The sequence below is a fragment of the Pleurodeles waltl genome, chromosome 9 (genome assembly GCF_031143425.1).
Source record: "Pleurodeles waltl isolate 20211129_DDA chromosome 9, aPleWal1.hap1.20221129, whole genome shotgun sequence".
Taxonomy (NCBI): domain Eukaryota; kingdom Metazoa; phylum Chordata; class Amphibia; order Caudata; family Salamandridae; genus Pleurodeles; species Pleurodeles waltl.
In genome coordinates this window covers 419,393,284-419,407,253 of record NC_090448.1, presented here as the reverse complement: position 1 = coordinate 419,407,253, position 13,970 = coordinate 419,393,284, and the positions used below count along the sequence as shown (strand labels likewise).

Sequence of the window (13,970 nt, the reverse complement as noted above, 5' to 3'; positions counted from 1 at the left end):
ACCCATGCAGAAGGCTGACGTCCATCACATCTCATGAAAAGTGGCTAGTCTTGTGGCTATAACTTTGGCCAGAAGAGTGAGTGACCTTTAAGCTCTGTGTTCGGAGGAACCAGATCTGTTTTTCTGCTGTAACAAAGTATGTGTTAGAACGTATCTGTCTTTACTGCGGAGAGTGATCTCAGATTTTCATATCAATCAGACAGTCTCACTTCAACTGTCTTTATGGAGCATACATTTCTATCAGAAAGATCACTCCATACCCTCGATGACAAGAGGACTTCTTTAAAATACTACTTTGACAAAACTAGAGCTATCAGACAAACTAAACAGACTTTTGTAAATTATGAAGCAGTCCATTCACTGGTGGATTCTTTTAAATTAATCCAAATAGATAGTGTTCTCTGAAATTACAAATTACCAAAAAAGTAGCAGCCACGTTAAATAAGCCTAAAGCATACTTTACACCTTGGAAAGCAGGTTCTGCTTCCTTGATGCAAAATGTACTAGCTCCAGCTATTTGTAAAGCTACAGCCTAGAAATCAGTGCTTTCACCAAACAATATTGCATTGAATCTGACTCCAGAACTGATATTCTGTTTGGTCAGGCTTCCTTGTGCAAATTATTTTATTAGAAGTTATTTTTGCCTTTTCACCCTCATCTTCCTAATCTTCTCTGGGCTCTGCATAATGTTGCTTGCTACTGTAGTTTACTGTTTATGGGTATAAGAGAGAATCCCATGAGTGTCATCCTAGCTCTGTGTTATGAATATTGTCTGTAAAATCTATATAAATTCCTCCTGGGTTCCTTTTTTCCAAGGTGTTGGTGAAAAGACAGTAAAGGTTGTGATCCTTCCATTTTATTTTTTTGTCAACCAACTGCGTCACTGACCTGCACTGCATGATTGGACAGTTGGTAGCCTTAGATTCCTTAAAGTTGTTGTGCTGTTTAGCTCAGTGTGCACTCAGTCTATTAGAGGCTACATTTTTGCTATGCTTTTGGGTTTTGAGAAAGGTCCAATATAGTGTTGTTTTCAGCCAAACGTAACGTACTGTCATTTGGCTAATTGTTTCTTTTTGAAAAGATGATGGTCCAGTGATCTGGCGTGTGCGTGGATATGTTTAGCTCTTTATGGAGTCAGAGAAAATACCCCTTACTAAGAACTAGGTTTACAGTTTATAATTCTTCCTTTTTTAACAATATATTTGTCTGATCCAAAGATGTGAAATTGATTTCCTGATAGAGACAACTAGCTGCAGATTCCTTACCTTAGAATTCTTCCCCAGACGCAAGGCTGGACTTCTAAAAAAATTTCCCAGCAGTACCTCTGCACTTTGATAGATGGCATTGTGCGACTCTGTAGCAAAGTCATCCATCGGATGTGACGTTGACTGAGTTGATATGATCCCTGACACGCTGATGTCAGTTCCTTCTTTGTCGTGCTACAACCTAGATCTGGGGTTCCTCAGGCCAAGTTGACCTATCTCAATAAAACTTCTTTTGTCAAGGGTACAGTGTGCCTCCCTTTTTTATACATGCCCTTGGGGTTGAAACCTTGAAGGTCCTCCAGCAGGCAGATGTCGGCCACGGACCCCCATACTGTTTGTATGTGGTGCCTCGGGGAACACTGCCACTCCAAGGATTGTGTTGTCACCTTCGTCCGAAGGCATTGCAGGAACGACGTCTGAAGATCTTCGTGGTGTGTCTGGTGGAGGCCTGCACCATCACCATTCTCACTCCAGATCCAGGGAGCGGCCTTGAGTTAATTCCAGGAGCCATTCCTGCAATTGTACGTCCCCCTTGATGTCAAAGGAGCAGACTTCGTCTTTGTCAGGTAAGTCTGGCATTTTTGACACCCTCTCCTAGTCCCCAGTTGGGGAGTTGGCGCATAGGTCCTCCGGCAACCTCCTGCTTTCTTTTGAGCCGGGGCGACTCTGCCCCAGATGCAGGGTTATTACACTTGCCTTCATGCCATCTTTGGTCCTCAGATTCCCTCTGGTGCGCTTCCTAGCCCCAAGGAGACTGGAGGTACCCTACCTGACTCCTGGCCAGTGGGTTTGCATTTGGCGTCAGATAGGCCCTCGGAATCCTCATTCGTATCTGTATCGGCTCTGGTGCACAGCCCTTTGGGGTTCCCACCTGCGATGCCGGAGTTTGATCCGTCGACGTCAGCAGCCCCAGTCAACGCCAAACTGATTACTTTATCCGATGCCTAGATGACACTGATCCGACGCCCAATGGCGTTGGGTGTGTTGCCAATGATGCCATTTTCCCTTCAGAGGAACAGACTTTTGGAGGTGCAGGAGAGAAGCTGGGGTTTATCAACCCTGCAGACAAGACTGTCCAGCCTCCTCTGGAAGGTAGTTGGCTGACAGAATTGGGTGAGGCTAGTAGCCTTGAGTCCTTGCTGGCTTCGGGCCTTCTTCCCACTCCCAACACATATGCGGATGCAGCTTTCAAAGCATTAAAAACACATTTTTCACATATGTGTTGGTACTGGATTCAGTGGAGTTTTTTGTAAAGATTCTAGACAGATGATTTTCGTCTTCATTTAAGAATTTTTTGCATGAGTTAACCAGTAGCAAACTTTTTCTGCTATAATATTTAAATTGATTGTAAATGAGTTGCACGTGGATATGTATTTTGTGATAATTATACCTAGGTTCACATGGACATTCTGGGTTTGTTCTTGTATTTGTTTAGTGTCCTTCCCACTCCCAGCCTTGTGACGGAAGTGAGCTCTTCCTTCGCCAAGGTGTTGAAGATGGAAATGGCAGTCCTAGAATTGCAGCTCCCGTATGTAGAGGTGACCTCTGACCATTTAGTAATAGTGCTTTATAAGGGCCAAACAGGAATAGAGCCTGTGCTTCCATATAGTTATGCACTATATAATCTTATTTTAGGGGCCTGGGCTAAGCTCGATATGTCCATAAACACTGACCCGCCCCCGAAGACCTGGCTTGTCTTTTTCTGCACCCAACTTCAAGACGTTTTGTGGTGCAGGTTGCTACAGCCTCTTCTGACCTCGGTGTTCTCGCATACGTTCCCCCGAAAAGGAGTCCAGATGGCTGGAAACTAGTGATCCAAATATTTTCTTCTCAACTGGCTCAGCACTGCGTTCGATTAAATACCTATTGTATTCTGGGCCATCTTTCCCATGCCTTGTGGGATTTGTTGTTGCTATCTTTGCTTCCAGAGTAGACTCGGAGCAAGCTCGCCCAGACGCTCCAAGATGGGCGATAGGCACCCCACTTTGTCATAGGGCGTGGCAGGGATACCACTGACTCAGTTGGCCGAACTATGGCTCACTCTGTAGCACTGTGCCGTCATGCCTGGCTACGCCCCTCTGGCTTTTCGCAGGCTGTCGGATCCACTTTGGTAGACATGCCCTTTGATGGCGCCCATCTGTTCGGCACTCATGCCGATTCTGTGTTATGGTATTTCAGGGACAGCCGGGGTGGAAAGCATTTGTAATTTTATCTATTCTATGACTTACAGATGGACCAATTCAAGTATCTAGTCCTATACTTCCTGTGGAGCCAATTTTCAGCTCCCTTTTTTCATTCAGTCTGAACCATTCCACCTTCTGGTGGCACCTGGTATGGTGTTCCTGCCTCTGCAGGTATTCCTAGTTTTGTCTCTGTTATTGACAACTTTATGTTGTATGCTATCTGAGAGATGTATATTCTTTATGAATCTAATTGGGTTTAGCACCTGTTGACATAGGATTTTTTCACTCTTTCTGAAGACGGGCTACATGCTAAAGAGATGGTACAGGTATGGTATGTACTGTGCTCTGGGTAGAGCATTTTCTCTATGCCTTATGGGTGTTACTAAATATCTTGTGGTACTCCTAGTATCCCTTACAAGGAACTTGTCTTTTGTCTCCCTGCAAACTTTCGTGCAAGGCCTTTTACTTGCACAATTGTTTTTTCATAGCATTGGCAAGGTCTTGTGCCTCTGGTGGGGCAGGTTTTCCAGGACAAGGGTTCGAATCCTGCCTAGGTTGAAAGATTCACTAGTTGTGGCAAATAGCCACTGTTTTGATTGCATTGTTTCTCTTTGTTATTAATATTGGAGCACTACTTATGCTTCTTTCTAGTGTTGTTCTTCTCATGAAAGAGGCTCTTCATTTACTATGTGGAATAGTGCACTCTCTTGCTATGCCTCAGCAGCATGGGCTCTTGCCACTGGTATCCCTGGCACTGGTAGTACACAGGTGCAAATTCCTTCTTGTGTCTCTCTTGAGTTGCCGGTCTTGCTGTCCTTATACTGCTCCTTCTTCACAAGGAGATGTGTAATACTTTCCTATGGCTTGGAGGTAAGGTTCTGTACCTTGATTGCTACAGTCTCTTCTTAGGCAAGGGGCCACACTCATCCAGGGCCTTGAGATTTCTCCATATTTATACCTAGACACCACCATGTGGTCATCTTCTGTGTTGATTGCTATCGCCCATCTATGGTGGATACCTGGTTGGCTATGCACGTTCTTTGAACATTATGGTTCCTTCCTGTGCTGGGATTATTCATAAGTAGATTGGTTTCTTCCTTCGGACAAAGTCTCCCTGGTGGGTTCCTTTCACTCTATTCTTCAGAGGTCATAATATTTATACTCCTCTGGGGGTAATTATAACGCTTCTGTGTTATTAATAAGGTTCCTTTATTTGTGGGGGCATATTCCCTTTTTGCAGTGTTCCTCACTCCCTTCTGAGGATGCTTATACACTTTGGTATACTGAAGGCGGTAGACAGGCTTTTTTTTTTTTTTACTTCTGGTGGTTTTATATCTCCTTTTTCCTGTTGGGACGTAATTTCCTATAGTGAACAATTGTTGCTGTTTTATGGGTTGCAACTTCGTTCCTTTGTTCTGCACTTCAGCCAGGTTTCTCACCTGCTGTCTTCTTTTAAGCTTTTGTTATCAGCAACCTGATGAGGACTAGTCAGTCAGTTGGCATTGGTTAACATGCTTTGATAGCCTTTCTTTCACTGGTGAGTTTCTGATGTCCTCCACACTTTCCTTTCTCTTATATTAGTTCTGGTCTGCTGATTGCTCGGCTCTGTCTGCATGCATTTTTATGACATCATAGTAGCATTGGCTTCTGTCTTGGCTGATATCTAATTCTATCTATTTCCTTTTGTCATTACATTGGCAGTTATGTGTTTTTTTTTATTTCCTCGTATGTGCTTTCTGATGTCCCAGAGCCACTGCTGTTTCTCTGGTGTTGTTTTCTTGGGAGAGTTGTTGCCTATGCCAATAGTTGGTGTTGTGATCTTTGCCATCTTCTATTACAGCATTGTTCAATGCTTCTTTTTTCATAAATGGATTCTTGGTTTTCCCCCTTTATCCATGCTTTTACAGAGCAGCTTTGGCTACAATCATGGTTATTTATGGCAGAGAGTTATAGCTCAGTGGCACTTCTCAACTCTGGGTTCCCATGTTCTGGCTGAGCATGAGCTCAATCCCACCTTTGGGGAAGGTTGTTTTGTGTTTTTATTTTCTGTTGTCTTCTGACACATTTTGTCCCACTGCCATGGTAACGCTATTCCCATGCTTTTCAGTGCCTTTGTGACTTTAACTGCTCTGGTCCCTCATAGAGTTGTTATGGTGGAGTATGTTCTTACTCACATCAACTTCTAAGAGTATCTGTTCTCTTTCTAGACCGGCTTGTTCTAGGATTAGTTGCTTGAATTAAAACCTGCATTTCCCGAGAAGTCATGAGGCTTGCATGCTCATTCTACCAGAGTTAGATCTCAGAACTTCCTCGCCTGAAATCGGCCCACAGACCCTCCTCAGCGATGAGATTGCTTTGGTATCTTATTCTAAGGCAAGGACACTGTGGTTGATGTCTCTACCAGATGAACAAGTTACTTACCTTCAGTAATGCCTCATCTGGTAGAGACAGGATCTAGCTGCAGATTCCTTACTGACCCACCCATCCTCCCCCTCTGCGGACTGATTTTTATGAACAGGGACTTCCTTTCAGAGGAAGCTCTACAAACTGTTTTCTCTTTTTATCTCAAAGATCCCTTCTGGAGAGCTCATAATTGATTAACACAGAGATATCTCTTTTTTGGCACCTGTTTCCATAGGCAGTTTCTATAAGTGGCTCTGCGTTTTGGCATGGATTCATGGAAGAAACTGACATCAATGTGTCGGGATAAGGATTATATGGTCTCTGTCGACGTCACACACGACGGGCAACGTCGCTACGGAGTCGCAGGAAGCCCTCTACAACACGCAGAGATACTGCAGAGGTACTGCTGGGAAAAAGATTCCAGATCCAGTGTGGCACCTGGGGAAAAAGTTTAATCTAAGGAATGGCCATGAAATAGCGTCTGGCTCATCACTTTTCCTACAAGGCCTGTGGCAGCTGTAAGCAACCATACTCATTCATGACCCACAAAATGCTGCAGGCCACAAAGAGCACACCGGGACCAGCAGAAGCTGCTGTGAAAAAGGAGACAAGAAACCATCCTTTCAATTTTGGGCCAGTTGATGAGGTGCTTTTAAAATTTTAGCTCCTGCCATTCGGCAGAATATGGCAAGACATGTAATGAAATGTGTGGCTTTTCCTGTCCTTGCACAAGGCAGGGATAAGAAATTAGTTGACCTTGCATCCAGAACCACTCCACCCCACTTGAGGACAAGGTGGGGGTGAGTGTTATATAGCCAACCTCCTACTCTGGGGCTTCATTTGGGTTAGAAAATTACTCTACATACAGGGGTAACTCAGATATGGAAATACCCGTCTACCCTTCGAAAAGCAGGTGGCTCAAATATATCCCTAGCCACCCTTGGTCAAGGTGGGTGGAAGCACTACCCCCACTCCAAGACAAGTCAGCTATGTGAAACAAAATCTACCCTTATGCAATCTTAGTCAAGGAGAGATGAAAATATAACTCCAACTAACCTTGGGCACAGGTTACACACCAGCCCTGCCCCTGGGAAAGGTATTGCGTGAAAGAATCAACCCACATCCACCTTGGGCAAAGTAAGATTATAAAATAGGGAGATATTTAAATAAAAACGTACAGTTACAAATATCGGAAAGAACCCCCACCCACCATCATACCATTTCACCCACACTCTCATCATCAGATGCCCACAAACTCAAATTAGTTGCCCACACACCTCCCATCAAATACACAATAACCCACCATCAAATGGCACACAACCCTTTATAGCCCTACACACCATCAGAAGCCCACACATCCACCATCAGATACCACTGCACAGCTATGATCATATGCCCACAAACACATTGCCAGTCACCCATTTATAGTTCTAAAAACAATGAACATCTCTGCAAAAAAATCAAGTTGATAGTAAGTTAGTGTTGAACGGGGGGGCAATAGTGCCTACAGCCCAAAAGTTTAAAATATCACATTACAGTCTATGGCGGAAAATAGCAGGGTCACTCACATGCTGCACATTCCATCAAGTTTAGGGACGGAAATGTCTTATAACCTTTTCCAGTCTTATCAGAAGAGTCTCTGTGATATAAATATGTAAAATACAAACTAATGTTTTTCTTTCTTCTTTGTTGTTTTAGCTTGAAAAGGTAAAAGCAGAACAAAGTAAGCAGCCTCCAACTCCACTTCTTGGGCGAAAGTTTTTGACGGACCCAGGAGATCTTACACCAGCTAAGGCTGCTGTTCCAGTATTTCGCCCATCTGCTTATGAAAAGCCTGACTCCAAGTTAGACCGTAAGGATCTAATCAAGACATTGGAGCCACAACCTTTTCTCAATGGAGTTAAACATGAGGGTAATGAACTGAAGCCTGAAATAGTGGAACCCAAGATTGCATATGTGCGGCAAGAGCTCAAACCAGAGCGTTTGCAACCAAAAATCGACCATGTCCAAGACAGTCTTCAGCCCACTATGGGGCACAAAACCTCAAACCTTAAAGAAAAGGTAGAGGCAAAGTCTCTGACTTATTCAGGGCTTAAAACTGATAGGGTAGACTCAAAACTTACTCCACACCTTGCAGTGCCGGAGGGACTCAGTGTGAGTTTTGAACAAACTGAGGCCAAAAGTGGGCGTGGAGAGCCACATGCGGAAAGGCGGCGTGATCGCCATGAGCGGAGGCAGGAAAAGCAAGAATCCAGCGATCATGACACTCCTCGCCAAGAGCAACCGGAGAGGAAGCGAGATCGTCATGAAAGGAGACTGGAAAGGCAAGAGGCAGAAGAGCAGGAGACCACAAAACCAGAGTCATCAGAAAAAAAGCGAGAACGGCATGAGAGGAGGTTTGAACGACAAGGTTCAAGTGAGCAGGAGACCCCAAAACAGGAACAATCAGAAAGGAAGAGGGAACGCCATGAAAGGAAATTGGAGAGGCAGGAGTCTAGCGAGCATGAGACTCCACGCAATGATCCATCTGACAAGAAAGGAGGGTGGGTAACAGATAGTCTCTTATTACCAAAATGTATTGCATAAAGTGATAAATATCTGCTTCATAAATGGATACTTTTAAAAACTAGATGTGTGTTTTAAAAAGACAAGATAAGGTTAAAATGAAACTGTTATTTTAAATCCAGTTTTGCAGTTCCTAATTTTGCGACAATGTTGAACCTTTCTGCAGGAAGCCTCACATTCTAGCTCCTAATTTAATGCAGTTGAGCAAAGAAGAGTTTGCCAAAGTTACCATTTTCAGTTTTAGAATTATATTTTGCTTATTCTAGCTTCAGCTGTGCCCACATCACTAAATTTGCCTAGGATTGTGTTCTGCATATGATGTAGTGGTACTAAAGGGTGTGCAGATGTTTTTAGCAAGTTTACTTAATCATACTAAGTTTCACAACTTTCCATTGGAGGTTTACCTTAACGTTACTAAGTGGGTTTCAAGAATCGATTCACATGAAACAAATTTGTTGCCATTTTTTTACATTGATTGACTAAATTGTATTGTCAGTGCAAATGTTATAATTTCTCACATCATCCCAAGTGTTCCATGTCACTTTTACAGTCATCTCACCTCTTGATGCAAGATACATAAATTATTTTTTTATTCTGGGCTAATGAAGCCTTAAGAGCCACTTGCTTACTAAATAAAGAGGTGATTTCAAGAGAGAGAGAGAAAGGTAAGGATAGTGGTCAGGTATGTAGGATAAAGGGCACTGTATTTGTAAACTAGAATTGGAGCTAGGGTTAGAGAATGAGTGTGTGCAGTGGGTTTGCTAACTTTATCAGTTGTCTTAAATTACTCCTTCAGCCCCCTCCCTTTGCTAGTGGTGAGAAACATCTTGTGATTACCATAAAACTGTTTGCACATTATTAACTGTATTTAAGTAATTATTTCATTTTCATACCACCTTTTCTCAAATCTCATAACTCCTCTTTCAAAAGGGACAAAATACATCAGTCCAAGACAAAACAAAATGCTTCATAGGATTGGTGGGCAATAAAGTAGGTCATATAAGATAAAGGTACTTTGAAGAGAGGAACCCCTTATGATTTAAGTGGAAAATGAAGATAGATGGATATTGAGTGACTGAGGCCTTCTAGGGAAGAAGTGCAACGAGATAGAAGGAGCGGAAATGAGACATAGTAAACAAAGTTGGAAGAAATCCCACTAGGAGCTGAAAAGTACACAAAGCTGGAGTAAGCACTACTAGGATCTCAAAAGAAGTACGGAGAGATCACAAATGAAAGTAGAGTGGAAAGAAGAGACGTGCAGAATCGAGAGACTCTAAAGTGCATATACTTCTAGACAATGCAGTGACAGTTGGGGAGGACTGTCAGGGCAGCTGGAAGCCAGTGTGGTTGGGATGTAAACATTGGAGAGGAACAAGTAATACGAGAATAATAAGCTATACTTTAAATAATGTGGGTTACAGAATCTTGGAAATTTGCATAGGAGAAATAGAATATTCATGTTGTCCTAAACAAAGAAGAAAGTTCCAGTAGATGTGTGAAGTAATGAAGGTGTTAGTAGTTTCATAGAACGAGGAATGGCAAATATGCAACAGTTGAATTCTATACTAATGACAAATGCCGGAAAAATTGAACTGTAGAGGGAAAGTACACAAGAATCATGTTCTAAGGTTGCAAGCAGATGGAAAAGGAAATTCCAGTGGGGAATTGGAGGAATCAAGGAGTGACCTGGCAGACTGATGACAAGGTGGATAATGTGGATTGGTTTTTAAAAGATCTATGAAAGGAAAAACAGTCAAAGATACTGAATCAGAAAACAAATAAATGAAAGGTGACAGGTATGTATTTATATTTATATATATTACCTATTGGTGATAGCCAGAAGGTGGCTATGCTTAGGTGCCGTTTGATATCTTGACGAAATTTTCAAAACTTCTACGCTAGTTAGTTAATTTGCTGTATGGGATCCGTGGATAAGTATGGATCTGGGCAAAAAGCAAGCCCCTGATTGGCTGGCTGCAACCTGAAACTAAAGTTGCAGCCCCATTTTGTTATTTGGCTGGGCCCCAGGGGAGAAAATATAAATCTAAACACACATAAGGGGTCAGGACAGTGGTATACTGACCCTATGTACACATGGAGGGGCCTCTGATGGACCATTCATGGGTGAAAAATTGTCAATTTTTTTAATGCCCAATCTGCGGATCTACTGTTGCGCACAGCGCGACCCCTAGTGTAAATCTGTGATGGATCCTCGGATCCAAAACCCAAAGTAACAAAAAATAAAAATCACACACCATACCCCCACCACGCACAGCCAAAGATCATGCGGCGGCTGGGTGCATACAGGGGGTGGGGGTGAGTGGGGTGGCTGCAGGGCCTTGCCACAGACCAGGCCCGTGCGCGGTTGTGGTTATATTAATGTACAGTAATTATATAGTTCGATGGCATGTGTGACTGTAGATCAGTGGTCTTCAAACTTTTTAATGCCCCCTGCAAACTGGAAAGAAATATCCCCCCCTCCCCCCCACACACACACACACATTTTTTTTCACAATATTTCTATTAAATTAGCAATGTTTAAATATGCGAAAACGTTTTTAAACATTGCAGTTAAGTTCTGTTTTGGTTTTAAAAGTGGAATCAAATACATGATGCCAAACATACTATTCCAGTCAGGCATGCCTTACTAACGTGTAAAAGTATTCACAGTGTGATTATTAGAATTGGGAGTGGGGGTTTAAAGAGTATTTGGAGTCCCTTCCATTTTGACACATATTCCAAGCTTAAATATAAATGACAAAACATGTTAGTGATGGCCCATTACAGAGCGGTTTACTGCTGCTCAATTTTTCAGCTTAAAACACCATGTTACCAGCCTGCTGCCCCCCTGGGATCTCATGAGGTCCCCCTAGGGGGGCCCATCCCTCAGTTTGAAGACCTCTGCTGTAGACACACATGTTCTGCATACTCCGCCATCTAGTGTTGGATCTGGAGTTATGCAAGTTGTTTTTCTTTCAAAGAAGTCTTTTGAGTCACAAGGTCAAGTGACTCCTCTTTTCAGTGATAATGCGCATGGGCATCAACTCCAATGTTAGATTGTTTTCTCTCTGCTCTCGGGTGGGGACGTGTATGCCTCAACTCAGTGTTTCGACTCCACTTTGGTTCGACCTTCGATTCTCATTTCTATATCCTTCAGCTGTATTGTTATCTTTTGCAATTGCTACATCTGCACTTTGTCCAAACATTCTGCCGGATTGACTCCGTTGGACTGCAGCCCCTATGGTACACCACCCCTGGGGCCCTTAATTTGACTTAGTTACCAGTTTTCACAAAAATGCTCCACTGATAATGGAACGCACGCCCTTTCAGTTTTGTCCGTGTTGCCACGCAAAGTACCCGCATACAGACAAACATTCAGTGTGCAACTTGTGTCTTTCTCCAGACCATAAGGAATCTGACTACAATGCATGCAAGTCCTTCAGGTTGAAGAAACACTTCAGGACCACGGAGCGCGTCGTCTTGAGATGCCTCACAGAGCCACAGACGACACTCCTGACATTTTCAGTGAGGAGCACACCGAGGAGCAACCATTTGTCAAAGAAATGGAGACCTTCTCTTTCGACAGAAGCTCATGCTCTGACCTCAAGTAAGATCTGATGATGCAGAAACTTGCATCTGCTCAACCCATGAGCACTGCTACCTCTAACCCTACCCTCCTCCTGAAGCTAACAAAAAGACCTTTGGCTTCCATGGTCGCAGAATCTGAGGTTCCCAGTCAACCACTGCAATCTGTCCATGGTTGGATCCAGAAAAGTTCTTCGGATGCCCTACCACTGGGCCCGGCACGGAAAGTACATAGGACATGTATGACACAGATCCCCATGTAGATAACGATCCTGATCTTTACCCTGCTCAACCTTCAATGGGTTATACCTAGGGCAGTAGCCTTTCACAATGTGAAGTTACACAGGGAGCCATTGGAGGATGTCTTCCTTTTTGATACTTTGCCCACTACACACAGGGCTACACAATATCTGTCCATGTTAAAGGGTATGCTCCAGCATACTGAGAATATTTTTAGAGACCCTGTTAGGGCTAAGGTCGTAACACCGAAAAGGACAAAAAATATAAGCCTGCACCATCTGACCCTATCTTCATCAGAGGTCAGCTACCACCAAACTCTCTAGTTGCCACCACATCACTCACAAGAGCCAACTCCCAAGCCACTGGAGACACACACTCCCTCCAGGTGAGAAGAGCAAAAGTGTAGATGCTGCTGGAAAAAGGGTTGCAGCTCAGGCAGCTAACCACTGACGTATTACCAATTCCTAGGCTCTCTTGGCACGGTACGATTGAGCTCACTGGGAAGAGATAAAAGAATTATTTCAGTATTTCCCAGGGCAGCATAGAAAACACAGTCAGAAGTTGGTGGAGGAGGGACAAACCATCTCAAGCACCTCGGTACAGGGTGCGCTGGATGCAGCAGACACTGATATGAGCGGAATAAACTACAGTATTCTATTGTGTCAACCTAACCTGCCACATCTCCACTCATACCGCCAGGGTGGTAAGAACTGCCGGACTGGAGATGTGCATCTCCGACCCGGCAGTCCACAGAAGACTGTCGGCGGTATAATGATCCACCACAAAAAACATGGCGGTAGGGCTACGGGTGACAGGGAATTCCTTCCCTATCACTGGTAGACGGCTCCCCCAGCTCCCCAAGCAATCACCTGACCCCATCCCCCTCCTAAAGTCACGGCACCACCACCCCCTCTAAGAGCACTGCACCCCCCTTCCCGCATACATGCACACACACCCACACACACCACTCATACACCCATTCACCCTCATTTCCATACACGCACTCACTCACACATACTCACACGCATTCACTCACACTCATCCATACAGGCATTCAGGCACGCATCCACACTAACATGCTCACACGTATACACACTGACATGCAGACACGCACTCACTGTAATGTTCATACACGCATTCTCTCACATGCATACAAACACGCATACACCACAACACTCACAGATGCACTCACACACACATTTATACACACACGCAGACACCACACACTCATACACAACACCCTGCACCCTCCCCCCTCTCCCCTGTCGGATGCCTGACTTACCTTGTCCGGCAAGGAGGTAGTCCGGCAGGGAACGGGAAGGGGCGCTGCTACGGCTGGCGGCTTCCTTCTGGCAGGACGGTGCAGGTGGTAGCACCGCCCAGGTGCCTCCGACCGGCAGCATGGCTACTACTGGATATCTGCCCAAAGTGTGGCGGAAATCCGGCAGTATCCATAATATGGCGGGTGGGAGACCGCCAGTACTGGCGGTCTCCTGGCGCTCGTGGCTTTGGCGGTCTCGCTTTGAGACTGCCAAAGTCATAATGAGGGCCTAAATGCTTGCGCCGTGCATTATCAGAATCTGGCCCACATATAGCGTATATATGATCCATGACTTACCGTTTACTAAGAGCATTACCATAAGCGTAGGAGTGTTTCTCAGTTTATGTTTAAACACTCACTTTTAATAAATATATTACTAAAGCATGATGAGGTAGCACACTGTCATTT

The 13,970-nt window shown here is 44.1% G+C and overlaps 1 protein-coding gene across 3 annotated transcripts in view; it reads left to right on the top strand.

Moving 5' to 3' along the window:
- Nucleotides 1-13,970, top strand: part of SPTBN4 (spectrin beta, non-erythrocytic 4) — a 1,652,494-nt gene that overhangs the window by 1,370,158 nt on the left and 268,366 nt on the right. For all 3 annotated transcript variants that reach the window (XM_069207217.1, XM_069207216.1, XM_069207218.1), the window contains one exon: nucleotides 7,550-8,394. In XM_069207217.1, the coding sequence (XP_069063318.1) occupies nucleotides 7,550-8,394 (845 nt within the window). The remainder of the gene's footprint in view (nucleotides 1-7,549; nucleotides 8,395-13,970) is intronic.